Source organism: Plasmodium vivax, chromosome 4 (genome assembly GCF_000002415.2).
Source record: "Plasmodium vivax chromosome 4, whole genome shotgun sequence".
NCBI classification, from domain to species: Eukaryota; Apicomplexa; class Aconoidasida; order Haemosporida; family Plasmodiidae; genus Plasmodium; species Plasmodium vivax.
In genome coordinates, this window is record NC_009909.1 from 452,463 (window position 1) to 478,594 (window position 26,132).

The following is a 26,132-nucleotide window of genomic DNA, read 5'->3' on the forward strand; positions in this document are numbered from 1 at the left end:
GGTACACACATATAACGAGTTGCACCCTGCGCGTGGAGAGCTACGCCTTCGAGATGGCCTCCAAAAGGCGGGTGGCCTCGCGCATGCCGCGATCACCATCGGGAAGGCCCCCCACCAAGGCATCTCCACTTGTGTATTGGCAAAGTTTAACAAACGGAGTGGTATCCACGAGGCTGAAAAGAAACTCGTGCCGAAAATGCCTCCTCAAAAAATTGTAAAAGAAAATCACCTCGGTGCTTATGAGAAGCGATTCATCACATTCCCGTTTTAGGAAAATCCTATTTCCACACTTCCTTACAACTGTTTTTTTCAATTCGTGTGGGTAAAATAGAAGAAAGTGAAATGATTTTTCTCCCCCCTTTTCGAAAATGAACGCTACATCTGCTATCAAGAACCCGTTTATCTTGTAGAATGATTCCATTCCGTTCAGGTAATTTCCGCTACTCTTTGGAGAAACGCCTGCAGCATTGCTACACTTGTGCAGTTGGAAACTCCGTCGAAGGAGGTTTATCGCCTCCAGGACACTTCCATACAGGTACCGATTAATCGTTTTGTTGTTGTGGACCGTGGGGGGAGTGGCGGAAGGGCTGCCTTTGCCGCCTCTCGACCGATTTAGGAATTGCAAGTCTTCCTCTTTTAACTCGAAGGGGCGTTTAAGGGGGGCGAAGAGGTTTCCCAGTTGGTCTCTCAGCGGGTCTCTCTGCTGATCTCCCATCGCCCTCACTATATCGCCGTGCACCTCTTCACTTATCGCCTCTACAAAACGCAGCAGGTAGTCCACTTGGACGGAGAAGTCGCTATGCAGGTTATTTACGCTGCCCAGCTTAGCTGCCTCCTCTGCGTGAGGCCCCCGATGAGAAAAACGATCGAGCTTCTCAAACAACTTAACGATGGTGCCCCTCTCACGCCGCAGGTTCTCCTCTAACCGCCTCGTGTACCCATCCAAAGTTGCGTCCATCCGCCCAATTTTCACAAGATCATTTGCCCCCTTCGAAATCAGCGAGCGGAGATTAACCCTCTCACTTGCATCTCCCCTCCAGTTGTGAATCAAAATGAGCAGAAAGTTCACATAGTCGGTGAACTCCAAATGGCATGGTAGCGTATCCGTTTTTTCTATTTTGTGGAACAGATTTACCTTGCTTGGTAAGGCAGAATTGGGGTCCTCCTCCGTTTCACCCATGGGGGGGGTTTTCCTAGGAGGGGGCTTTTCCCCCACAGGGGGGCTCCTTCCAACCGAATCGTCACCATCAATTGGAGAACTGCCAGTCTCATCATAAACAGCGTTAGGGGTGGTCCCCCTCGAGAGGTGATCCAGCTCTACGATGCTTCTCCTCATATTTATTGCTGCGGGGATTTCCCACATGGGGGAAGCATCCGAAAAAAGGGTTTCCTCTTCCAGAAAAGAGGAATCATCGTGTGAAGTTAGGACGCGGCACAATTCCTGCACCTCCTGCTCGTTTATCCTTTTAAAAATGTTAAAAGACAGCAAAATAATTTTCGCTTTTTTCTTCACATCTAGCAGATGTGCATTCTGCTTCATGTGTTCTACTAGCCAAATGAACAGCTCATAATCGTACATTTTGATTCTGTGAAAAATTTGTGCATAGAGAAACAAGTTGTTAACGCTGATGTCCCTTTTGCTTTCCTCCACCAAGGTTAAACACAAGGCGTATAGATTTGCAGACCTCACAGGGGAGGATGATAGGGAGAGGATCAATTTGTGGAGGAGTAGCTTCAAGTGGGGAGTTCCTAAATTCTGTTCTATTTTTTTTCTTACCCTATTGCTTACATCATCCCAGAGGGATTCAAATTGGCGTTGCTCCTCCGTTGGTGTAGACCCCATAGAGAGGTACTCTACCATAGGTAGGTGGCTATCACACGGGTCGTATCTGCATCTGTACGTGAGCATCTCCTTGTGAATGTCCTCACTGTTTAGCACGTGGACGTATGTTGGTTGTCCCTCCTGCTGGGAGGGATCCTCCCCCTTTTCGGTGTAATTAAAGCATATAACACTTTTGTAGACGCATCTGTTGAACGTTTTTAATATGCTAGACACTACCTTTAGGGAATCAATTTGGTTTTCTAACGATTGAGGTTCCTCCAATCGGTTGATCCCGTTAAGTAAAAAGTGAAAGAAGCTGTAATTTAAGTAACTGCAAAGTAGGCAGCTTCTTATAATGTTCGTTGCTTGGAAGAGGTTAAACGTGTCGGGTGTGTCCCCCCTGGGGGGACCTTCCCACTTGGGTTCATCAAACGGGTTAGAATCTACAGAATTAGATCTCCCCTGAGTTAACCGCTTTTCCCCCCTTCTGCTTCGTTCCATGAGGTGGCTAGCCAAAATGTTAAACAAGTCCTCCACGCCATCGGGTCTAAACTTGGAGAACCCATAGAACACATTCGTCAGATGCACCGAATTGTAGAAGCGGTAATTCTGCAATACAACCACTTTCAGCTTTCCCCACAGCTCCTCACTGTAGACGTTTAGGTTGGCCAGGTAAAGAAGAAGAGACGGGATGAGGAAGTAACTCTCTTCCTTCACTTTTTCATTTAAAATTTGCACAACGCATTGAAGGATCTGCTTATTTGTTATCCTTAGTTTGTGCATGGCTCCGAGGAGACGAAGGACATCCTCCAGCCGCACCTTCCCCTTGAGGAGGATCTTCACCAGTTTGTTCTGTTGCCCATTTGGTTCCGAAAAGGCGTTGCTGATGGTTTCTTCAAGGGGAAGACGCCTACAAGTGGGACCTTCTCCCTCCCTAGATGTGTTTGAAGCTCCACTCCTCGCGTACACGTGGAGGACACTAGAAAAGGCTCTCGCGCTTAGCTTCTTTAAAGGCGTTCCCTCCAAAATTCGGCAATTAATTTCGTTCACCACATGGTTGTACCGCTCCATCCTGTGTAACTTTCGGATGATGTGCAGTAGGAGGCTCCTCTGACCGTTCGTCAGTCGGTCTATCCTCTTCGATAGGATCTCTATAAGGGCATCCACTACGTCAGCTTTGTGTGTTTCTTTTGCTTCCCCCCTAAGGGAGCCACCACGCAGGACGGCCCCCACGATATGTTGACTCTTACACAAACCTAGCAATAAGAGAAACAAATTTTTTGTGCTAACCAGGTGGAAGTTTTTTTTCTCTCTTTCTGCTTCGAACAAGTGATGCCTCCACACGCTTTCATTTTTCACCCCATTCTTGCTTAGGAAGAAGATTTTTTTACACAAGTTGTTCGCTGCGTTCGGGTCTGGCTCCACCGTTTGGCTCTTTCCCCGTGATGGAAAATAAATGGCCCCCCTGGACACTCCCGTTGACGCCCCCACTTCTGTATTGCTGCTCATAGCGGTCCTTGCTTGCTTCGCTGCTCCCCTGATTTGCATCAAATTGGGTAGCTCGTTCCTGTGGCTATGGCGATGCAGCGGGTTCCTCGCACATAGCCCCATTCTGCTTCCCTCCACCCACGTTTCGGGGTTCCCCCTTTTTGGGCCCCCATTTTGTAGAGAATGAAAAAACGCCTGAACGGCAAGGCGATACCTTTTGATGCGCCGAGGGTCACGTGTTAGCAGCATAGGCCTCTTTCGCGCCCCCGTAGAAGGGAAACACTTTCGCAAAATGGCTTCCTCAATTGGGCCTTTGCTTGCTTTTATTCCCCTCCCTTGTGCTGCTAAACTGTGTGATGAAAATCCTCTCTTTGGTAGATTAGCAGCGGCGTGGCATTTCCCCTCCCTTTCACCTTTGCACTTGTGTAGGATAGGGTACACGTATCCCCTACCTTTTTTTTTCCACGCAACTTTTATGGGATATATTTTTTTTTTCCCATTTCGACCAATTCGAAGGGTTTTCGTGGAGAGTTCCCCAGGGAGGATTCAACAAAGGTGTGTCGCAGTTATGGCTCTTAAGAGAGATGTGGCAGTTGTGGCGGTTTAAAAAAAAAAAAAAAAAGAAAAAGAAAAAACATATCATATCATGGCACAGCACAGCACAGCACAGCGTAACGCACGGGGGGAGACCCTCTTCGGGGAAAATTTCAAAACGCGAGTTGCGCCCCTAAGGCAGAGCTCACATGTGGCACATTAACCATGGAGTACTCCCACAGGTGAGAAGCAACCACGTCTTCTCCTTCCCTTAAGGGCATCTTCATCATAACTTGCACACTTTGCAGAGGTCGTCCCGGACCGTTGGTACCACCCCCAACGCGTCAACTCATCCTTGGCAGGCTCCTATAAAGCAAAAAGGAAAAAAAAACCAAAAGTGGAGACAACCGTTTAATGGTTTTACCAAATAAGACCCTCCACAAAGGCAAACTCATCGGGGTGGAGGGTAGCAGCTCACCAACTCTCCTACCTGTAGGTGCTGTCTATGAGTTTGTTGAATTTTCCAAACAGGTAGGACTTCTCCACCCTCTTCAGCAGGGGCCTCAGGTTTTTGTTCTTTCCTGCGGGGTGAGCGGTGGATGGGAGGCGGGATGAGCGGTTGCATGAACAGCGGGACGACTGCCCCCAAGTGAACCCTCCAAAGGGGCCACACGCACCTGTGAAGCGCGCATAATTAATCCCGTGCATGGTGAGTCTCTTTTTGGACTTTGATTTTGAGTGCTTCTGGTAGAACATTCTGCAGAGGGGGGGGACGGCGCGTCAGAGTGAGTGAGGGGGAACAGGGGTACGCCCATAAGGACACCTTATGGCTGTTCACGCTGTACGCGCTTTGGCTGGGCACGGACACGTGGCGGTTAACTACGGGGTCGTGCTTCCTGAGGGAGAGGCGGAACTTTGACTTGCTGGGCGAGATGTACGTCGAATAGATGTAGTTGCTCGCACAGGAGGAAATTAAATTCACGTGGACCCTTTTGCTTTTGGATCGAAACAGCACACTGCTTAGGAAAAACATTTTCTTTTAAGAGCTCGGCTCTGCAGGTGTGCGCTTAGGTGGGCAGAGGTACGTACGCGGAGGTGTAGAAATTTTTTTTCTTTTTTAACCCTATTTATCTGTTTTGTGTACCCTCCTTTTTTTTTTCCCCTTTTTTGTCGCCGCTTCGATTCTCTTTCGCCATCCAAATGAACGTTCTCCTGAGCAGTGGTGGTATGGAGGGAAGTGCCCACGGGTGACATGCTCTCTTGGCCCCAACTGCTTCCCTCTGGAAGTGCACCACAGATGGGTGATTTAGCCATCACGATAACGGATCTTTCCAAACTGGGGTGGACGCTTCAGGCACGTTCGCAAAAGCGTGCCCACGCATGTGTGGCCAGGTTACGCCCCCCCGTTTCTCTAAAGGTACCGCAAAAATGGTGCCACTAGTTTGAGGCAAACACGCTGCGATGATGTAGCGCTACTGTGGCACTACCAAAGGAGAGTAAAAAAAAAAAAAAAAAAAGAGAAAAATCCAAAGGAACCGCAATGCTGCGAACAAGCCAGCTAGCAAACCCTTCGAACCAGCACGCATCTCCCGCTAAACCCAATTCCGCGTGGCCAAAGAAAACACCTTCGAGCTACAAGCCACGTTTGCCCTGTGTACGCATGCTGTGTAGAGGTTGTGCCACCAGGCGGGTGTGTGCGCCGGCTCCTTTGTTCCATGTCGCCTCCTTTCGCGTAGCTTCTCCCTACACTACCTTTTTTTTCTGTGCAACTTTTGCGCCGCGCGCGGGGAAACTTGGCATGTTAGCCCCCTAGCGGTTAAGCAGCGGGAAGTCCGCCTCCACGCCCAGCGGAAGATGAGCAAAAGGAAAAGCGGAAAAACTGCAAAGCGGTAAAACGTGCTAAGCGGCAAAAGTGCAAAACGGTGAAACGTGCTAAGCGGCAAAACTGCAAAGCAGCAAAACGAGAAAAGGCGCACGCGAAGGGGAGCATTCGGGAATCACTTGGGAATCACTTGGAAATCACTTGGCAAGCCGCGTCACCGCCGAGCCGACACGGGCAAAACACACACGTGGGTGTGACGCAGTTGTGACTGTCCAGAAGCCGCCCTGACGCGAAGCCGCTGTGACCCGAAGCCGCTGTGCACCGAAGCCGCTACGAACCCCCTCCGAAATGAAAAAGGACGAGCACGCGCAGACGCTATCAAAATGTAAAGTCATTCTGGGCGGGTTCCTGATTCACTGCACGCTGGGGAGCATCTACTGCTTCTCCAACATCAGCATCTACGTCATCTCCTACATGAAGATCATAGGCTGCTCCAATGTAAAGTACAAGGATAGTAGCTGGGTGTACGTGCTTACGCTCATTTTTCAGTGTTTTTTTGGGTTCTTCGGGGGCATGCTCAATCAGCACTTGGGCCCCCAGATTAGCGTGCTGCTGGGGGGGTGGCTGATGTGCCTGGGGATCCTGCTCTCCTATTTCACCGTCTTCAATTTTTACTTATTTCTGATGACCTACGGGATTTTGTGCGGGATTGGCTGCGGCATTGCCTACCCGATTCCGCTCTCCGTGGCGGTCAAGAGGCACTACGACTACAAGGGGGTGGTGAGTGGAATAGCGGCAGTGTGGCGGCTGTGAAGCGGCGGTATGGCTGAACGGTGGCACCGCCTGCCCGCTGCCCCGCTGTGCACCCACATCTACTTCTACCCCTTCCACCTCTTCCACATCTTCTTCTCCTCCTCCTCCTTCGCCTCCTCGCAGATCAGCGGGATCATCTTCGTGGGGAGGGGCATGGCCGTGTTCCTCATATGCCCCCTGCAGAACTACTTCATAAACAGGTACAACTACATGCCGGATTACACCCCCGAGCTGGACCACACGGACGACAAGTACTTCAGCAACCTGGAGATCCTTAACCGGGTTCCCTATTTGTTCATTTACGAAGGGATCTTTTTTGCAGTCATCCAGTTCATAGGCGCCTGTTTGATCGCTGACTCTGGAGATACCTCAAACGAGTTTTTACCCTTCAATGATAAGAGCAGCAAAGTATTGTACCTAGACGATAGGGGATATGCAAATAAAAGCCCCAAAGGAATGTCAAGCTCGTTTAGGACCTTTTCTAACGGATCTAATTTCTCCCTTAGAGAATCCAGTAGCACCTTCATCAATCGAGATTTCATTCTCATCTGGCTGATGGTCTTCTTTAACTGGCAAGCTATTTCGTATACGCAAGTTTTTTGGAAAATATTTGGCCTCAATTATCTAAGCATTGATGATAGATCTTTGTCTCTCCTAGGAGCTGTATCCTCTCTCTTCAACATCATGGGGAGGATTTTCTGGGGATTTATAAGTGACATGACTAGCTTTAAAACGGCACTCATCCTCATGAGCATGTTAATGAGCTTCCTAACAGTTACCTTAACTCTCTCTGGTTTATATGGAAAGGTTACCTACTGCATTTGGGTTTGCCTCATTTTCTTTTGCCATGCAGGGACCTTTTCTATTTTCCCCTCCATTACGGCACATACCTTTGGCACCCGTAACTTCGGCCCCATCTTTGGTCTCCTCTTCACTGCGAGGGCCTTCTCCAGCATCATCAACGCGATGCTGGCCGCCGCCATTTTGAACAACGTTGGGAATATTGCTATGTGTGCACTCGTCTCCATTTCGTCCTTCGTCAGCATCATGTTGGCGCTGGCTTTTTAGCGGTAAAGAGAAAAAGAAAAAAAGAAAAAAAGAAGAAGCCGGGGAACCGCGCAAGGTGGGGCGCCCCCATGCGCACCTGCGCGGTGATCCAGTGAATAGAAGCCTGACGAAGGAGATGACTGCTGCCCCCACCTGAAGACGTGCGCCAAATGTAGTCTTCCCTTTTTTTTTAAGTAAACTTTTGGAGAGCCGTAGGAGAGTAGGGGTGGCGGTGACCCCATCTCGAAGGGGCGTGCAGCAGTGCTGGCGGGAAGTTACGAAGGTAGGGCAAGGCGAACATGTGACGATGTTACCACCCAGACGTGCTGCCCTTTCACCCCTTTGAAGACCCAAGAATTGAAACAGATGGAGCAGCCAAGCGGTTAGCCACACATACGTAAGCTATTACGTTCATTTATTTATTATTTTTTATTTTTTTTTTATTTATTTTTTTTCCCATTTACCCCATACCGTGGGCGGTTCGTGGTGGCCTAAGGAGCAGCCCCGCCTTACGAACAGAAATGTGTCTAATGTGTACGTGCCGCATGTGGGGATAGCACATCCACGTATGAGAGCTTCCCCCGTGTGGTTAACACACCCACGTATGCGAGCATCCTCTGCGTGGCTCCTTTTTTTTTAATTTTCCATTTTTTTGTTCCTACGCATGCATAATGTTGGGACCATTTCCCCGGCGCTTCTCCTCTCGCGCTACACTTCACTGGTGACGCTTTTCCCCTTGCGCGTCTGCCCCACGCGGGGACCACTTTCGATCCACCCCTCATCGCGATCTCCCCAAAGATCCATTTTCCCCCATTCTGAAAAGAAAATAAAAAAAAAGTTAACCTTTTTAAATTGTGAAAAAAGTTGTATTCGCATATGTGAGCAAATTTTTTATATTTTCCTTTCGACTTGTCATTTTTTTTTTTTTTTTTTGCGTGGAGAAGCGCTTTCTTGTATGTGCAGTGCCTCCCCGCGGGGTATTCCCCACTGGAGGGTTTCTGCGCGGTGCACGCCAAGGTATTAGGGGGGGGAAGGTGCCCCAAAATTAACATAAGATTTATCTCCGCCGTAGCTAACTCCCTTTTGCATCACGTACACGTCAATAGGACACTTTCACATGGGTAGTCTATTTTTTTTTTTGTGTACCTCATCATATTTGCAATATTTTCCCGAGAAAAAATTCCACGCGTGTAATCACCAGCGTAACGACCAGCGTAACCTCACGTGTGAGGCTCTCCTCCCCAATTGGGCTTAACGGGAGGGACGCCTTCTCCCCCGCTTCTGAGATACCGAAGAGAAAAAGCTTTAGCTAAGTAAAAAAAAAAAAAAAATTCTCAATTGACGCCCCTCTTTTGTGCATTGCGCGGTGTGCGAAGTTGAGCGCGCGAGTGATTAATCCCGGTAAGGGAAAAAAAAAAAAAAAAAAGAAAAGAAATAAACAAGTAAATAAGGAAATAAATAAATAAGGAAATAAATAAATAAGGAAATAAATAAATGAGTAAATAAAGGAGAAAAAAAACGGAGTAACGGCGCAGCGAAACGAGGGTCAACGGAGGCGAAAAAGACACAAGTGAAGCAAGGAGAAGCGGCCCTCCGAAGAGGAACACCCACAAGGGGATACATATGCATACAAACATATATATATATGTACCTACTTATACATACATATATATATATGTACATAATTATACGCACGAACCCCCCCTACGACTGCACCACGTGAGCACCGCAGCGACATGCCCAAAGCAGGCGAAAACAGCTACGAGCAGAGTGAAGAGACGGAGGAGGAGGGGATGAGGGGGAAGGGGCCCCCCCGGAGGGATAGAGGCAGCTCGGCGGGCTCAACATATTCGGAAGATGACGGTGGGGGGGCCAGCGAGGAGGGAGAAGTGGAAGAAGTGGATGAAGAGGATGAAGAGGATGAAGTGGGCGAGGAGGACGAGGAGGACGAAGCGGATGAAGCGGACGAAGCGGACGAAGCGGATTTGGATGACGACCTCGATGAGGGAATCCACGGGCGGAACGAGGAAAGCGAAAAGCTGGAAGAAGACATCTTCAACGAAAATAATTTGCTGCACGCGATAAAAACGAGGGAAGTGCTGGAGCAGGAGATCCTCGTGCTCTTCAGCAATATGCTGAAGAAGGAGGTCACGTTAAGCAAGGATATGAAGAGTGCAACTCGGGAAGAGATATCGGCTTACAAAGGAGATCACGTAGATGAGGGGGGAGACGAACCCACCCTGGAGGGGAATCAAAAGGGGGGTGCAAACAAAAAGAAAGAGCCAGAAAAGAAATCCAATTTGAAGATAAAGAATAAGGACGTATACAATTTTATATACAGTAAGATGAACTTAGGCGCGGACAAGAAGAGGGAAGATAAGGGGGCGGACGGCCCAGGTGCGGAGGCGGGTCTCTCCCGGAAAAAGGGACACGGCAGTGGTGGCAGTGGTGGCAGTAGTAGCAGTTGGAGGGGCGGAAGCAACCATCTGCAAAGCGGCACTGAGCAGGCGGAAAAGGAGCACTACATCCTGGACACCAACGTGGTGAACATCCTAAACGACATCAACACGTATTTGAAAAGGGAGAGGGACTTCCTCAATCGGAAATTTGGAAGCCACATAGACTCGACCTTTAAGAACCCAATGTATGTAACTCTCTACATCTATAACAATGATATCTTGAAGGACATAATTCTTCAGATGATTAACATCGTAAAGAACGAATTTGATAGCTCCATTTATAGGGACATCGACGAGACCATGTTGGCCAGGAACATCTTCATCCTCATCAACCACCTCACTTCTAGACCGAGCAAGGAATGGTTCAATTACTGGAATAAGCACATGCCGACTTTCAATAACAAGAGGAGCGAATTTAATGTGTATAGTTACCTTCAAATTGAGAAGAGCGAAAGGAAAGTATTTTCCGGCGTCCTAAAGAAGGACATCTACTTCAAGGAGCTACAGAAACGGTCCAACATCATCGAGCAGTATCAAAATGGACTGCAAAGTTTGAAGTGCCTTCTGTCCAGTCGCAACTTCCTAACCTACCTGAACGAGTTCAGGTACAATTGCCAACTGTTCATCGACGCTGATTATCGCGGCATTGAGGAGAATGAGAAGGTCCTGGAGATGCAGCGCAGGGACGCGGAGCTGGTCGAGGAGAAGGCCCGCCTCAAGGAGGAGCTCCACTTCTGCCGCGAGCGGCTTAGGGGGGAAGCGGCGGAGGGAGGCGAAGCAGGCGGTGATGAAGTAGACGGTGAAGGCGGTATCGACGGTGACGAAGCAGGTGGTGAAGGTGGTAACCTCTCCTCCGGGGGGGAAGAGGCCGGCCAAGGGGACGGCGCCGCCAAACCGAGGAAAACGAACAAACTCGTGCGCAACAAAATGGCCAACCTGAAGAGGCGAATCGACGAAATCAACGAGGAGCTGCTCGAAGTGGCCAACTTCTTCCTGGAGGACAAGAAGAAGCGGGAGAGGCTGGTGCACGAGTACCGGGAGAACGTCCACCTGGTGCGGAGCATCCTGACGCAGGTGCTGGGCATTAGGAACCCCCGCAGGAGCAACGCCATCAACTCCAGCAACGTGCACTACGTGATTCTGCAGAACGTGCTGGACAGCCACAGCGCCCTCACGCTCATCGTCGAGGAGATGAGGCACCTCTTCGACCGGGAGCTGAAGAAGTACGACGGCGAGAAGAACATCCACATCCCCTACCTGCGGCAGAACACGATGAAGGAGATATGGGACTACGTGCGCCTCTTCTACAACGTCGTGTGCTACATCGACCCGATCGACTTGGTCCGGTCCCTCACGCACCAGGCCCCGCCGCGGAGAGCCGGCATCGCCGCAGTTGGCGGTGAAAGGAGCGGTGATAGAAGCGGTGATAGAAGCGGTGAAAGAAGCGGTGAAAGAAGCGGCGAAAGAAGCGGCGGCACAATCGGCGGCACAATCGGCGGCAGAATCAGCGGCGGAGTTGGCGGTGGCGACACTGCGCGAGGCCACCCCTCAAACCCCCCAGCGAAGAAGGCGGCTGCGGCCGCGGCCGCGCCCGCGGCCAAGCGGGCGAGCCTGCTGAAGCCCAGGAAGAACAACCAAATGATCATGCACCTCTCGAGGATAAACCCACTGCTAGCCAAATCGAAGGTGAGAAAGCCAAATGAAGAAAAACACATGAAAAAAAAAAAAAAAAAATTCATAGAGAGAAAAAACCTAATAGATCACTACGAGAACTTCTCCTTCGAAGATCTGTCCTTCGACATCTTCGAAGAGAAGAAGGGGGGGTCCTTCCTCAAGGGGAACATCCTGGACACGTTCGACCACAGCAATTTGTACCGAGTGCAGGAGTTCCTAAACAGCATCATAGGGATAAATGAAGAGTTTGAGAATGTCTACGACGGGGGGGGGGGCCACCATGGAGGGGATCACCACGTGGAGAGCGATCGCATGGGACAGGGAGACGAGGACGGGTTCAACTACTCCCTTAAGGTTTTCCTAAACGTGTGCATCAAAGACCTCAGGAGGTGCATAGTCGAACACTACAATCACCAGTGGGATGTAAAGGTCATCCTTAATATACACGCCTGGATCGTTACCTATTACACCAATTTTTACCTGTACGAGAATAGGAAGCGGCTGAATAACTGCCGAATGGGGAAAGGCACCTCCGCTAGGTACTCGCCAGCTAGCCATTTTTACAACGGGGAAGAACCCGTAAAGGAGGGAAAACAAACGGAAGATGAGCCCTCCCTGTTCATCTCCAGAATTCAAATGGTCCTAGGAATGCAGGCGTACATAGGAGATAACAGCATCCACTCGGAATTCCTGTGCGACACTTTCCAGAGGTTAATAAGAGAGGAAAAAATGAAAAAGAACAGTAGCAAAATTATTATGTGCTGCTTAAGGTGCCTACATGCAGATCTAAGTTTGCTAGATTTGCATGCCCTGTCTACTGACGACAATGTGAAATCCATCTGTAAATCCTCTTTGGATAATCTTTTGAGGAGGAACATCTTGAACAGCTTAAGTTGGATTTTAAAAAACTTCAAACTGATGAGTCACGACAGGAGTATCTTCACCTACGCGCTTAAGTGCGCCCTGATGGTAATCGAGTTGCTGGAAAAGTTGGGGGGCAGCACGTACATCCTCAAGCGGGGCAGCAAGGTCTACGACGAGGAGGGGGAAGAGGAAGAGGAGGGAGAAGAGGAAGAGGAGATGTACAGCCAAGACGGAAGCGATGAGCAGCATGGGGGCTACAAAAAACACAGTAGAAACACCAAAGGGAGCAACCCAAATGGGGACTACGCCGCCGAAGCGATTGAGAGAGTCAGCGTGATGGACCTAATAGAAGAAATCTACAGCGGGAAAATCGTCAACACGTGCATGCACATTATTGAAGAGTACAAACGGAACAGCGTCCAAATCAACCACCTAATCATTAGCTTCTTTGAACTTTTGCTGAACCATAAAAACAACGATTATAATTTTTTACTTTTCTTTGATATGAAATATTTTATTATTTTTATGAACATAATAAATGACCCAGAGAGCTACACCAATCCGAGGTACCTCTGGATTGCCTCCTTCTTTGAGAATCTAGTGGCCTGTTTTTTTAAGCTCTGGAATAGTAACTACCTGCTGCCTGTGGAGCTCTTCTTTAGCAAGGCCATCAATAGAAACGCCTTCAGCTTGCTAAGCGAGAAATATATGCTCTCCATTTTTAGCAACTACAGTGAAGGGAATGATCACTTCGTTTTCGAGGAACTCAACAAGGGGACACACATCAATGACATCTTCATAGAGATGAATAGCCGCAAGAGGTTAGAAGCTCTGGAGTGGTCAGCTGAAGATTTGGAGAGCTTAAAAATTTACTTTAAGCAGTTCAAGCACATGCACAACTTCCTGCCCTTCATTAGCGAGATGCTCAACAAGTCCTCCAGCAGCGTCAAGAACCAACTCATCTTCCTCAACCTCATGGACCGCAGGGGCAACGTCATCGACGACGAGGCGGACTACGACCTGTCCGACTCGTCCGAGAGTTCCGGGGGCAGCGAAGTTGGCGAAGAGGTTGGCGGAGGGGACAGCGGAGTGGACGGCGGAATGAACAGCGGGGTAGACCACATGGCGGACCGCATGGCGGACAGCGGGGCCGACACCGAAGCGGGGTCCACGCCCACCAGAGCAGCAGGCCGCACCGAGGCCCACGAGAGGAGGAAGGCCAAGCAGCCGCTCCTCTACGCCGTGTACAAGCTGAAGAAGCTGAACCAAGTGCAGGAGGAAGAGACCAGCCTCACCTCCAGTGGGATCAACTGCAATGTAGATGCCGTGCTGGAAGAAGTCACCTCCAATTTGAAGTCCCTCTACGAACTGAAGAAGCTATCCAAAAATAAGTTTTTCACCTATAAGGCTCTCCTGTTTGACATCCCCCTGAGCATATCCTCGGAGCTGCTCGAACATAGCAGCTTTAAGAAGCTGCTCAGCTTGATTGGGTTCCTCTATAAGGAGAATGGCGACGAGTGGGTTCTAAATGAACACTTAGATGTGGACATTTTCAGGAGCATTGTGGAAAAGTGCGAGGAGCTCTTTCCCCTGTCGCTGGAGGAGTTGCGGGCGAGGTTGCGCGCCCCAGGGGGGGACAAGGCCGCCCAGGGGAGTGGCACTGCAGATGAGGGAGAGGAGCGCCAGCAGCGGGGTGGCACTGGAGATGGCGGCGAAGTTGACAGCTCACTCCCCCCCCACACCGACGCGCAGCTGCACCTGCTGGAGCCCCCCAAGCTCAAGGGGACCTTCGCCCTCCTCAAACTCATGTACGACCTCTTCATCTCGAATGAAGACGACTTCAGAATCTTCTTCAACGACGTGGTGAACCTCATTAGGGACAAATGTAGTTCCATTTTCCAGAGCACCACCACAGAGGGGGATACAAAGGAGAGGAAGGACCTCGGCACAGAAAATGGCACATCTGCTTCAGCAGCTAGCCAAAAGAGTGATGATCCCAATTTAGACCACTACACAATTTTCCTAGAACCCAAAGATAGACAGGTTCTGAGAAGGTGCCAGAAGAAGCAAGTCCTCTCACAGTTGCTGCAATACATCTGGGTGTTCCTCTCCAAATCGGAGCATCTCATCATCTCCAAGCACATAAATGAAAAGAATTTTTCCGAACGATTCCGAGTGATTAACAACTACAAGACCCTGGGGGTGTCCGAACTTGAAAGCATCATCTGTCAGAAGCAATCCGAAATAGATGAGAAGAAGAAACAAAAGAAGGAGACCAAACCGACCTCTCAACAGAAGTTTTTTTTTATAAAACGCGTTTGTGAGTACCTACACAGAGCATACGTTCCTGTCAGTATGGGCCCCATCAGCACTGGACGGAACTGCCCCCTGAATGAGACCTACTTCGGGGGAGACAAACTGCTCACCTGCATTTATGAGAAGCTGAATTCTTGGAACGCCAAGCGGAGCAAGAGGGGCGACGACGCGCAGTGCTTCTCCGTGGTTGCCAGGGATTTGCTAAGCTACGTCGCCACGCCGGCTGAATCGAGCACTGCCCCCGACGCTGTCCCTAACGCCGTCCCCGCCGCTCAATCAAGCGCCGACGCGCATTCCTTCCTCCCCCTGGTTGAAAACATCTGCGCCGCTCTGAAAGCCTCGGAGGAAGAAGGGGGGGTCCTGAAGTGGCACCCCCAGCAGGTGCAGAGGCAGTGGCTCAAAATCATGCTCAAATTATTTTACAATGTGCTCTACGACAGCGAGTACAACACGGTGGGGAACCTCTTCCTCGAGTATAGGAACATTAAGGAGATCCTCAAGGACAAGTCGCCCGACTTTTTGTCTCCCCAGGGGGAAGCGACAGGAGTAGCAGCAGGAGTAGCGACGGGAGAAGCGACCGGAGCAGTCGACACACTCGGAGCAGCCGCCGCAACGGGGCTGTACAGTGGCATGGAGGAGCTGCAGAAGGAAGACCCCTCGCAGCCGTTCACCGACGAAATGTACCTGGTGAGCACGCAGCACGAGGCGCACACCGGCGGGGCGCCAGCCAGGAGGGCCTCGCGGGCCGGGGGTGCACCCGCAGACCAGGGCAAAATGGACGCAGCTACGAGAAAGGCGGTCGCCGCGAGAAAAGCAGATGCCATTTCGAGCAAACCGGTCGCCGCTCCCAGCGAACCCCACTCCGGGGAGATTCCCCCCCATAAGAGAAAGCTGGCGCACACACCTGGGGAGGACTGTTCAGAATTCTTCAAAAAGAGGAAGCTGCAAAATGCCTACATTAACATGTATAGGAAGAATCGGAAGAGCATCATCGACTCGCTGCTTAAGAATAAGAACATCGCCCAGTACAACGAGAGTGACATTATCAATCGGGTCAAGCAGGTTTTTATAAAGGCTCGCCAGATGGCTTCCACGGGGGTACGCCAGAGGGGGCGTCGATGCGGTGTAGCACCTACCACGTTGACTCCTATCCCCCCAATGTTACTCGCCCCTTTGAGGCGAAGCGAAAGAACGAGAGATCCTTCGAAGGGGCTGCCTCCATCGATGTTCCTGCTCCTATGTCCCAACCGTACGAAACATGCCTCCCCCTATCACCGCCTTCTCACTGCCCATTTCTTCCACCGCTTCCCCTTCTGCAGGACCTTCGCAACCGATGGAAATCTCGCGATGACGTGAAGAGGATACTCCTGCTGTGAGAGGGGGCACCGGTAAGCGGGATACGCGGAGCGGGAAGAAAGGGAAGACTTGGACGCCTGTCCGAGGGGAAGAACCGCCCTTTTAGCATTCCCACCAAAGCGAACACTCCCAGCGATGCAAAACGTTCCCGCTTCTCCCACTTTGCAATCCACTTAGCATTTGTTTTTTTTTTTTTTCATCACTCAAAATGGTAAACTCAACATTCGCGTTTTAAAAGGTTCTTTTTTTTAATCACTTTTGTGTGCAAGCCATTTGGTTAAAAAAAAAAAAAAAAAAAAAATACACCATGCAGGTGAAAAATGATCCGATCGAATTGGACACTCCGCGTGCGTAACACTGTGTATGGGAAGAGGAGAACTACGTTGTGATGGAGAGGAGTGATGCACATCCCCAACCGATTATACTTCGTCACTACCTCCTCCTTCTGTGCCTCCTTCTTTACCTCACGACTTCTGCGCCTCCTCCTTCTGCTTTCTCAGCCTAATGATGGTCGACTTAGCTGCGACCGCCGCGGGGGTGGTTAAACTCCAGGCTCCCCCACAGACCTTTCTTTTGCACTTCTTGCACTGCCATATGCCTACACAGGTTCTTTTGGTTGCCGTCTGTAAAGCAGGGAAAAATCGGTGATGATTCGTATGAGGGTTGGCAAACGGTATAGGGTATACACACCCGCAGGGGGGAGGATTCTACTTCCCTCTGCCTTCCCTCCTCTCTCCATTTCACATTCCACGTGAGCATCACACTGCTCCGCCCCGCTTACCTTTCCACAGAAGCTGCACATGTACTTGGCATGTTGCATAAGCTCGATCTTCTTGATTTGCTTTCGGAGGGAAGACCCGTACCTCGTGCCGTACTTTCCCGTCAAGCCGACCTAAATGGGGAAGAAAATGGGCAAACGAATGGGCAAGCGAATAGAGAAATGAGTAGAGAAAGGAATAGAGAAACAGGTGGGTATCCCCGCTTGGTCCTTCTCAACCAGGTGGGTACGTGGCAGCAAAGCGGGAAGAATCGTCGAGCTGTCCCCCCTTGGCAACAACAATACGCCACCTAACAACATAACGCAGTGATCATCACGATGGAGTTCGCCCTACTCCACTACACATGGTATGCTGCATATGGGGGGGTCCCCTGCTCTCCTCTCTGCAAAAACCATTTGAGAAGCGCCCCATATCCCCTCCTCCTTCCCACTTGGCTACCACATACTGTAAAGAAGAGGGCATGTTACTTCTAATCTGATCGCCCCATTTTTTTTCTCTTTTCATGCTTCCTTCTCCTCCCTTCTTACCTTTTTCGTTCTTCGCGACATTTTTTATTGAAGCAAAAATGGGGGTTAAAAAATGGGAGAAAATTATTCTTCGCTTTTTTTTTATTTTTTAATTTCTTCTATAATTCCAAATTGTGGAAAAGGAAAAACACAGAAAAAAAAAAAAAAAAAAAAAAAAAAGTCAACTGCTAAGTTGTTTTATTTTACTTCGTTTCCTTGTACTTATTTTGCTTCATTTTTTTTTTTATTTTTTTTGCATATAAAGGGTGCGTGCCAGTTGCCCCCATCTCGTAACGCTTTACCATTCCCCAGCGCAACAACCTTTGGTGATTAAAATGCCCCACACGGAGGTGAAGCAGGAAAACGGGGGCTGCTGATTCGGCAACGCGTTTTAAAGAGGACTCACTCGCAGCGGGGTGCGCCCACCTCAACTCGACTGAGCATACGCTGACGGGGGGAGCAGAAAAAGGAAAAAAAAAAAAAGAAATAATAATAAAATAAAAAACCACTTTCCCCTCTCCCGCTCCGGGGGTGCCGGGGCAAGAAAAACGCCCTTTATCGCTTTGCCCCGCCGGGATGGAAGTAATTACCTTCCTGCTGGTTGGCCTCAATTTAGGGCTTCCAACTATGTGCACAGAAAAAAAAAAAAAAAGGCCGCATACATATGCCAATCTTTTTTTGGATGTACGTACAGATAAATATGCAAACGTTAAGGTAACCATTTGTTTAAAAAAAGTAACCCAGTGGGGGAATTGGGGGAAAGCTCAATTTTGGCGCGCCCCCCTGATATGTGGCCGTGCCATCCACGCGGAGTGCTATCCGTTTGGGAGGCCCCGTCAACTTTACCATTACTTTATGTACCTCTTCCGAAAAAGGCAGCGTGATGAGTAGCGGCCCCCCCTATTGGCAGTTGTTCTATGGAGTGACCCAACCGTTCGTTTTTTCATTCCCGAGTGGGGGTCCCCCTGGGGAATAACCGCCAATGTCACCACGGCTGCTTCCCACCCGCATATCGTACCGCTTAACAAAAGTTGAAAATCCGTTCAGCGCTTTTCCCCCCCCATAAACATTAATCCCAAAGAAACTACATTATACGGTTCGCATCAAAAGCAGGGTGCTACACTTTTTTTTTATATCCTTTTATGTTAACCATTTAACCATTTCAGTTGGGGAAAGATAAAAAAAAAAAAAAAAAAAAAAGGGCAATAAACCGCTGGTCTACGCATACACAGGTGCTTCGTGCTTCTTCACACATGCTGCCGTTCACGGCAGGGCTCTCCTGCACCTCGCGGCGGTCCCTCCCCCCACTGGCAGGCGGGCCATAGAGTGACCACCGCGATATGCAGGGGCACGTCTGCAACAAAAATACATTTAATTATTTTTGAGGGGAAACTTAAAAAAAGGGGGGGAAAAAATGGGCGAAAAATGGGCGAAAAAAAGGCAAAAAATGGGGCAAACAAAAGGCAAAAAAATACACTTCCCTAAAATCACATGCATCACATCACATCACATTCCTCCAGCCGCCCGATGCAGTCGCGCGTCTGGCTCGTGTGCTCCGCTAACTGTCCATAACACTGTGCGTTTAACTTCTGCGTGCGCCGGGCAACGCAACTGGTTCTTCTTCCCCTCAAATGGGTCACCTACACAAAGGGGGATTCTCCTCCACTGTGCAAAGTCAAAAAAGTACCTACGGGGTTCTCCCCAACCCTGCCGAGTCCTCCCGAAAGGCCGCTCAACTGACCCACAAACCACAACTCCGTCAGTATGAACCCACGAAAATGTTATTTATCGGGATGAAGACAAGCTTGATGATGTATCCAATGAATCCCATGATGAGGAAGCCAAAGGAGCAGGCATAAACGATGTTCGTGTACTCCTTCTTATTTGGCTTCGTGCATTTCCTTATTAACCTGACACTGTCATGGACGAAGGTTTGCATGCTGCTGACGAGGTACCCGATGGGGTGGTTTTCATCAACTACAAATTCGGGGAGCTTCACGTCGAACATGGTGAGTGGTGCTATCGATGGAATGTGGGTGAGGGGTAATCTGCGCGACTGTCTCGTCTCTGCAAAAGGGGGGGGGGGGGAAATAAATCCACGTGATGCGCGTTCGCAATTGAGCAGTTATGAAGTATCTCGGTAGTGCGGCAGCACGGTAGCAGAGCAGCTCAATGGCGGATAGGCAGGCCGGGACGCGGGGCGCTTTTCCCGAGCTGTGCTTCCCCTCTTCGTACTTTTGCCTTTCCAACTGTTGCGGTACTTTTTTTCCCACTAAGTTGCCTACCTTGCTATTCGCGTTTTTTTTTTTTTTTCCTCTTCCGAAGAGTAAACCTGTTCGAATTTGCTTCTTCTCTTTTTGGAAAATAAAAAAAAAAATAATGATAAATCAGATCATGCGATGGGGGGACGAGGGGGTAAAGAAAAAAAAAAAAAAAAAAAAGGAAATAAAAAGGAAGTAAAAAGGAAATAAAATAAAATAAAATAAAATAAAAAGGAAGTAAAAAGGAAATATAATAAAATAAAATAAAAAGGAAGTAAAAAGGCAAATAAAAATGTTCACTTTTTTTTTTTTTTTTGATAGCTTGTCAACAAATCAGTCCAATCGGCGAACGCGTCGGATGGCACTTCTGACGAGATGAACTTGTGAAGATTGCAAACGCGGGGGCACCAAATGAATTGAGCGATGGAACGATAGAACGAACGAGTAGGCAGGCGACAAAAAAAAGGTAAAGGTAAAGGTAAAGGAAAAGGCAAAGGAACGAAGGCGATAAAACCAACTGAGGACGGAACCGCTCGTGCGATTTTTCCTCCTCCTCAAGGCCGTTTTGCGAGCTGCGAATCTCGGGGAAAGGCAAACAGAAAAAAGAAATAAAATAAAGTAAAAAAAAAAAAAAAAAAAAAAAATCCCAATATGATGGGCAGTACCCCCTTCATATGGCATTGCCCATACGTATGCACCGCATACGTGTATATGCCGAGGAGGTATGCCAATTGATTGCGGTAAAGGCGCAACTGTGAACTTCCCTTTCACGCTTTGCAAAAATTTTACCAAAGAAGAAATAAAATCACCCATTTGATGGACTACTTCAAGTTAACAAAAAGTTGATCAACCGAGCAAAAAATAAAAAAAGAAGAAGTGGGTTAGAAGAGGGGGCTAACTGGAAGGGGGAAGTAAATAATTTTTTTTTTTTTTTTTTTTTTTTTTTTCGCTTAGCTAGCTGGCGGGACTGTACATACAGGTAGCTTTTTTCCCTTGTGCATTGGCATACCCCCCGATCTGGTGATTTTTCTCCCCTTTGGTTGAAGCGACGTTCGGTGGGGTTGTCTTACGGCGCGGTTTACGTGCCCATTCCGCAGTAGGGGTACCCAAAAGGGGTGAAGTAAAATCGGAAGAGACACCCCTTTGATATATATGTATATAGCATCCGACCGAGGGGGAGAAATCTCCCTCTTTCCCGTTCACCTAGCAGCGGAGAGTGGTCATATTTTTAGTCACATATAATTTCATATAACCTTTCGCGATGTTCATGTGTGGGATGTGGTAGCCTACCGATGGAGGGGAAGAAGCGCAACTTTGTTTTTCTCTCCCCCTACCCATCTGTCATCACGCATATATTGTAGTTACGATTGGATTTACACAGATAACCTTTTCGCGTATGCTGTACTGGGGGGGGAGCTTTACCACCATAGCGTCTTCTTCATTCACGTCAGGGGTTGCCAATCGGGGAGTTCTTTTCCACCATATCAGATCATTGCGTCGTGGTTTTTCCCCCCCAGTGAGCATTCCCCAGACATGAGTTGCTAACATATGTACGTCTTACGAGTGTGCTTGCATACATGTGGGGGCGTGCCACCTCTTTTTTAAGCCCATATGGCAGAATAGCGTGCACCTCTGGGACTTCACCCCCTGTTGGTGGGCCCCTCCAATCCGCATTCACATCAGCAAGTTCGCTCATGAAGGGTTGCCATGGACGCATTTGTCTGAAGGGGCAAGCACACCGTTGCGTTGTTCCTCCACGTGGGTACACTTTGGAGGAGAAAAAAAAAAGAAAAAAAAAAAGAAAAAAAAAAAAAAAAAATCAATTCGAACGATGGGGGGTTATTCACCAGTCTGTAGGAAACTGCGATAAGGGGTCCCTTGTGTAAAGTTACACGGGGCCATCTCACCCGGTGTGGCTAGCTTAAAGTAGTTATATATAAAAGAGGTACTCCTCCCCCCCCTGGGGATGACTCATTTGAGGGGTAGTCACCACAACAGGTGGAGCTCGCACCGAGCATGCTTTTCCCCGACGCGGCGAGTTTTTTCTTCCCTCATTCGATTGCACAAGTGGGGAACTGCAATAAGCTGCCACACCCAGTTGTGCATCCTTGTACCTCTTAACTTCGCGGGAGTAGTCACGGATGGAGGTACCCACGTACACGTAAATAATTATTCCCAACGGGGGTTCGCAAAAATGGGCATCGCGGGGTTGCACTTTTGGGGTAATTTTTCTTAAAATGTTCACCGCTCTTTTTTTCCCCTGCGCTGGCGCATGAAGCATACGCGCATACCACCCCTCTCTGTATGCGCTGCTGGCATACGTGCATACGGTCGGATGTCCGTGCGCAGGGGGCGGCTAGCGACATACCCCCCCCCCCCCCCCCCCCCGTAGGCAAAAGTTCACAGTACATACGTTACGTACATGTTGATATGCACATGTACATGTACAAACATACGCGCTGCATTTTTTTCCCTCCCCCCGTTTGTTTTGCAAATGCATACTTCCCCGAGGAGGAGAAAAGTAGGCCCTTTTCTTCACCTCAGGAGAGAAAAAAAAAAAACAATAAAAGGTAAAAAAATGCCAAATGGGCAACATAACCAAAGTTAACCAACTCCCGCAGAAGGGAAAAAGCTAAGCGCGGGAATAAAAAGGCAATAAAAGAAACGGAAAAAAAAAAAAAAAAAACGAACGGCCGAGTGAACAAACGACCGTACAGGCGAATAGTCAAACGGAAAAAAAAAAAAAGCGAAAAGCAAAGCGGTGAAAAGGAAGCGGCGAAAAATAAAACGGTGAAAAACAAAGCGGTGAAAACCAAAACTGCCAAACCAAAACTGCCAAACCAAAACTGCCAACCCAAATTACGAAATTAAAAACAAAAACGCATAAAACAAAAGGAACAAAAACGAGCGAACAGCTAAAGGAACAAAACGAGCGAACAGCTAAAGGAACAAAACAAGCGAACAGTTTGCCGAACTCACTCTTGAACACAAAAGGTATGTTAAGCGATTTACCAGGCCAGCAGGAGATACAATAACATAACAATAACATAACAATAATATAGCAATACCAATCGCAGGCAGTCGCGGAGAAAATGAATGAGTGATTAAACAGCCGTTTTGCAAAGCTACAAAACAAGAGAAAAAAAAAAAAAAAAAAAAAAAAAAAGTTTAATTCATCTTTACACGTTATATATAGAGAGGGCCCGTGCCATCCGTTTTTCGCAGATTGTGAGGAAGCAGTTCTTTAAAGGCATATTTTCGTGAGCGAGTTGGTAAAGCGCCATTCGCCCGTCGGATTTTGCAATTCGTATTTCTCAATTCGTATTTCCCCCGCCCGAAGAGGCCCTTCATTTTTGCTGCCCCTATTTCAACCCCTGCTTCTCCTCGGGCAAATCCCCACCTGCCGTGCAAATCTCCACATACGTCGGTTGCCCCGCGAAGTTCCAGCTCCGTAACTCCACCGCCAAACAGCAGGATGGCCACCATGGACCACAGCGTGCAGGACGAACTCGTAGACTACGAAGACGACGAAAACATATTAGATGCCAAGGATGTCAAGGGCACTTTGGACAACAGTCTTTTAAACAATAACAACAAGGGGGTGAATGAGAATGGGGCGATGCGGGGCAGCTATGCCACGGTGCACACGGGAGGGTTTAAGGACTTTTTTTTGAAGCCGGAGTTGCTTAGGGCGATAAGCGAGAGCGGCTTCGAGCACCCCTCGGAGGTGCAGCAGGAGACCATCCCCGCGGCCATCACGGGTAATTCTCGGCCGAAGGAGCGTCGCTAAGCAGGTGTCGCTTCAGCACGTATCACCTGAGCATACCCACACACTTCCTTTCCACTACACTTCCTTTCCACTACACTTCCTTTCCACTACACTTCCTTTCCACTACACTTCTTCCCCCCCGCAGGCACGGACATCCTCTGCCAGGCGAAGAGTGGAATGGGCAAAACGGCCGTGTTCGTGCTGTCCATCCTGCAGCAGCTGGAGACGAACGACGGGAAGGACATAAAGGAGGAGAAAGAAATGAACAACAGCGCGGGCAGCAACAACATCGGAGGGGACCTGACCAACGGCAGTGGTGCGTCCAAAAATAAATTCGTGAGATGCCTCGGACTGGCACACACAAGAGAGTTAGCCTACCAAATTAAAAACGAATTCGATCGATTTAGTAAGTACCTGAAAGGGGTCCGTTGCGAAGTCGTCTATGGAGGAATCTCCATGAGCAAGCATATAAAGATGTTCAAAGAGGAAGGCATCCCACATATTATTATAGGAACCCCAGGACGTATCCTGGCACTCATAAGAGAAAAATATTTATTAACAGATAAAATTCAACACTTTGTTCTGGATGAATGTGATAAATGTTTGGAAAAATTGGACATGAGAAGTGACGTGCAGAAGATTTTTATTTCCACTCCTTTGAAGAAGCAGGTCATGTTCTTCTCTGCCACCATGGCAAAAGAAATGAGAGATGTATGCAAAAAGTTCTTGCAAAATCCGGTGGAAATTTTCATTGATGATGAAGCTAAATTGAAGCTACACGGATTGCTGCAACACTATGTGAAGTTGCAAGAAAAGGATAAGACGAGAAAGCTAATTGAAATTCTGGACGCCTTAGAATTTAACCAAGTTATCATTTTTGTAAAATCTGTCACAAGGGCAATCACCTTGGATAAGTTACTGACCGAATGCAACTTCCCCTCCATTGCCATCCATGGTGGCCTTGACCAACAGGAGAGAATTGAACGATATGATAAATTTAAAAAGTTTGAAAATCGAATTTTAGTTTCCACGGATTTGTTTGGAAGAGGTATTGACATTGAGCGAGTGAACATTGTCATCAATTATGACATGCCAGAAAATTCAGACTCCTATCTGCACAGAGTCGGTCGGGCTGGTCGATTTGGTACCAAGGGACTCGCCGTTACGTTCGTTTCTTCTCAAGAGGATACATTAGCGTTGAATGAGGTGCAGACCCGGTTTGAAGTTGCCATTTCGGAGATGCCCAACAAGATCGACTGCAATGAGTACATTAACCAGTAAGAGGGAGGGTGTGGCGAGCAGCCCGTGGGGTGGCGTTTTTTTTTTTTTCTACCCCTCCTATATTTCCTACCTTTCCTACCTTTCGTTCATTTGGTTTGCCAGGCGATGGCATGTTGTTTAAAGCGGCTCCTATAAAACAGCGCCACGAAACGGCCGAGCAACGGCCGAGCAACTGTGAATATATTTATTTTACGCATCGCCACGTGCCCAGCTGCGCCCATGTGTCATGTGCGCCTGACGGACGTGCGCGCACGCCAACCCCACGTACACCCCCTTTACGTACTCACGAGCATACGCGAAAAATGCATTTAAAAAAAAAAAAAAACAACTTTTGCAAATTCAATTTTGAAAAACCATTTTAAAAAGAGGCCCCGCACGTGGGCGCCATTCGAGAACTGTGTATACCGCCCTGCGAGCTTTGCCCGACCAGGGCGACTAGCCATTTGGCGGTTAAAATGGAAGAAAAAAAAAAAAAAAAAAAAACTTGCAAAACAGCGCAAAATTGCCCAAGTCGCCTGAACGGTTCAGGTAAAACAGTGCCCACCGCACCGCGCAGCTGTGTGTGCAGCTCACTTTTAATACGCCCGTCTGGCTAGAAAGCACAGCAGCTTTGGATAACAATATCGATGAATGGACAAACGTGCAACGTTTAGCCTCCCCCCCCTGTGAGAAGTACATTTTCTCCATTGCGTGTCCAAAAAGTGGAGGTTGCGAATGTGGTGGGTGTCTACAAAACGTCTTTGGTAACTTCGAACGAGGGAAGTTCCCCCCTTTAAAAAATTAAAGTAATGCTGCTCATTTGATGCCAAGTGGAGGGAAAAAAGAAAAAAAAAGAGGACACTGTTAACGTGATTACTAAATGGTGAGGGCGCATATTTCCAAACGGCAGGTCAGCGGGTCGGCGGCTTCTCCCGTGGCGACGTGGGGTTTTCCCAGTGGAGAATTACGCATTAAACATGTATTCGAATAAGCGTACGTTTTTATGCTTTTCACTGTGCGAAGGGGCATCACGCGGTTTCTTCCCCCCCTCTCACGCGCAACAACTGTGTGCTTGTGGCCCACCACCAACACCGGATGATAACGCCACCCCCAATTGGAGCAACGATACACGGGCGACTGTTTCGACTGCTTCCCTTTCGAGAGAAGTCCCTTTATTGGGCATTCTTCCGTCTGCATAAGGTTATTCCTTCTTTGCCTCTTTTACCGTCGCGTACCCCCCGTGCTGCATGCCGAGGGGCCAATCAGCTCAGCCGCTTCGAGCGAACGGTGGGCGACGCGCCTGGGCGGACGTTCTCTGTAGCCATCTCTGTTCTTCCGACCATTCAGAAAATTTCCGTTTTT

General features: G+C 48.7%; 7 protein-coding genes across 7 annotated transcripts, besides 14 other annotated features; 3 read left to right on the forward strand and 4 right to left on the reverse strand.

Annotated features, from left to right (window-relative positions):
• Window positions 1–40: 40 nt before the first annotated feature.
• On the reverse strand, window positions 41–3,331 carry PVX_003975 (hypothetical protein, conserved; the record flags this gene model as incomplete). The annotated part of the gene is made up of 1 exon (XM_001612984.1): window positions 41–3,331. One exon carries the CDS (start codon window positions 3,329–3,331, stop codon window positions 41–43), a length of 3,291 nt encoding a protein of 1,096 aa, XP_001613034.1.
• A 528-nt stretch (window positions 3,332–3,859) lies between these two features.
• Window positions 3,860–5,134, reverse strand: PVX_003970 (hypothetical protein). The gene is made up of 4 exons (XM_001612983.1): window positions 4,711–5,134; window positions 4,522–4,601; window positions 4,335–4,425; window positions 3,860–4,210 (listed from the first exon to the last, which is right to left on the reverse strand). The coding sequence occupies exons 1-4, from the start codon at window positions 4,875–4,877 to the stop codon at window positions 4,189–4,191; spliced, it is 360 nt and encodes a 119-aa protein (XP_001613033.1). The 5' UTR covers window positions 4,878–5,134; the 3' UTR covers window positions 3,860–4,188.
• Window positions 4,275–4,304: a microsatellite.
• Window positions 4,319–4,340: a microsatellite.
• Window positions 5,135–5,701: 567 nt separating the features above from the next.
• Window positions 5,702–5,728: a microsatellite.
• A 286-nt stretch (window positions 5,729–6,014) lies between these two features.
• On the forward strand, window positions 6,015–7,551 carry PVX_003965 (transporter, putative; the record flags this gene model as incomplete). Its single annotated transcript, XM_001612982.1, has 2 exons — window positions 6,015–6,446; window positions 6,603–7,551. 2 exons carry the CDS (start codon window positions 6,015–6,017, stop codon window positions 7,545–7,547), a joined length of 1,377 nt encoding a protein of 458 aa, XP_001613032.1. The 3' UTR covers window positions 7,548–7,551.
• A 744-nt stretch (window positions 7,552–8,295) lies between these two features.
• Window positions 8,296–8,339: a microsatellite.
• A 923-nt stretch (window positions 8,340–9,262) lies between these two features.
• Window positions 9,263–16,215, forward strand: PVX_003960 (hypothetical protein, conserved; the record flags this gene model as incomplete). Its single annotated transcript, XM_001612981.1, has 2 exons — window positions 9,263–15,937; window positions 16,159–16,215. 2 exons carry the CDS (start codon window positions 9,263–9,265, stop codon window positions 16,213–16,215), a joined length of 6,732 nt encoding a protein of 2,243 aa, XP_001613031.1.
• Window positions 9,314–9,392: a microsatellite.
• Window positions 9,503–9,569: a microsatellite.
• Window positions 11,740–11,874: a microsatellite.
• A 444-nt stretch (window positions 16,216–16,659) lies between the features above and the next one.
• On the reverse strand, window positions 16,660–17,522 carry PVX_003955 (60S ribosomal protein L37a, putative; the record flags this gene model as incomplete). Its single annotated transcript, XM_001612980.1, has 3 exons — window positions 16,660–16,818; window positions 16,977–17,087; window positions 17,502–17,522. 3 exons carry the CDS (start codon window positions 17,520–17,522, stop codon window positions 16,660–16,662), a joined length of 291 nt encoding a protein of 96 aa, XP_001613030.1.
• Window positions 16,834–16,855: a microsatellite.
• Window positions 17,523–19,017: 1,495 nt separating the features above from the next.
• Window positions 19,018–19,039: a microsatellite.
• Window positions 19,040–19,239: 200 nt separating this feature from the next.
• Window positions 19,240–19,488, reverse strand: PVX_003950 (transport protein SEC61 gamma subunit, putative; the record flags this gene model as incomplete). The annotated part of the gene is made up of 1 exon (XM_001612979.1): window positions 19,240–19,488. One exon carries the CDS (start codon window positions 19,486–19,488, stop codon window positions 19,240–19,242), a length of 249 nt encoding a protein of 82 aa, XP_001613029.1.
• Window positions 19,489–20,699: 1,211 nt separating this feature from the next.
• Window positions 20,700–20,744: a microsatellite.
• A 1,134-nt stretch (window positions 20,745–21,878) lies between these two features.
• Window positions 21,879–21,919: a microsatellite.
• A 548-nt stretch (window positions 21,920–22,467) lies between these two features.
• Window positions 22,468–22,488: a microsatellite.
• Window positions 22,489–22,539: 51 nt separating this feature from the next.
• PVX_003945 (eIF-4A-like DEAD family RNA helicase, putative) lies at window positions 22,540–25,086 on the forward strand. The gene is made up of 3 exons (XM_001612978.1): window positions 22,540–22,735; window positions 22,967–23,502; window positions 23,656–25,086. The coding sequence occupies exons 2-3, from the start codon at window positions 23,217–23,219 to the stop codon at window positions 24,789–24,791; spliced, it is 1,422 nt and encodes a 473-aa protein (XP_001613028.1). The 5' UTR covers window positions 22,540–22,735; window positions 22,967–23,216; the 3' UTR covers window positions 24,792–25,086.
• Window positions 23,230–23,266: a microsatellite.
• Window positions 25,087–25,609: 523 nt separating the features above from the next.
• Window positions 25,610–25,633: a microsatellite.
• Window positions 25,634–26,132: the final 499 nt, after the last annotated feature.

Excerpts from the sequence above, each read along its gene's own strand:
- PVX_003970 (XM_001612983.1), bottom strand. The coding sequence starts at position 4,877 with ATGTTTTTCCTAAGCAGTGTGCTGTTTCGATCCAAAAGCAAAAGGGTC. Across the intron at positions 4,602-4,710 it reads CCCGTAGTTAACCGCCACGT|AATGTTCTACCAGAAGCACT; the intron begins GTCCGTGCCCAG and ends CCCCCTCTGCAG. Across the intron at positions 4,211-4,334 it reads CTCATAGACAGCACCTACAG|GAGCCTGCCAAGGATGAGTT; the intron begins GTAGGAGAGTTG and ends TTTGCTTTATAG.
- PVX_003945 (XM_001612978.1), top strand. The coding sequence starts at position 23,217 with ATGGCCACCATGGACCACAGCGTGCAGGACGAACTCGTAGACTACGAA. Across the intron at positions 23,503-23,655 it reads CATCCCCGCGGCCATCACGG|GCACGGACATCCTCTGCCAG; the intron begins GTAATTCTCGGC and ends TCCCCCCCGCAG.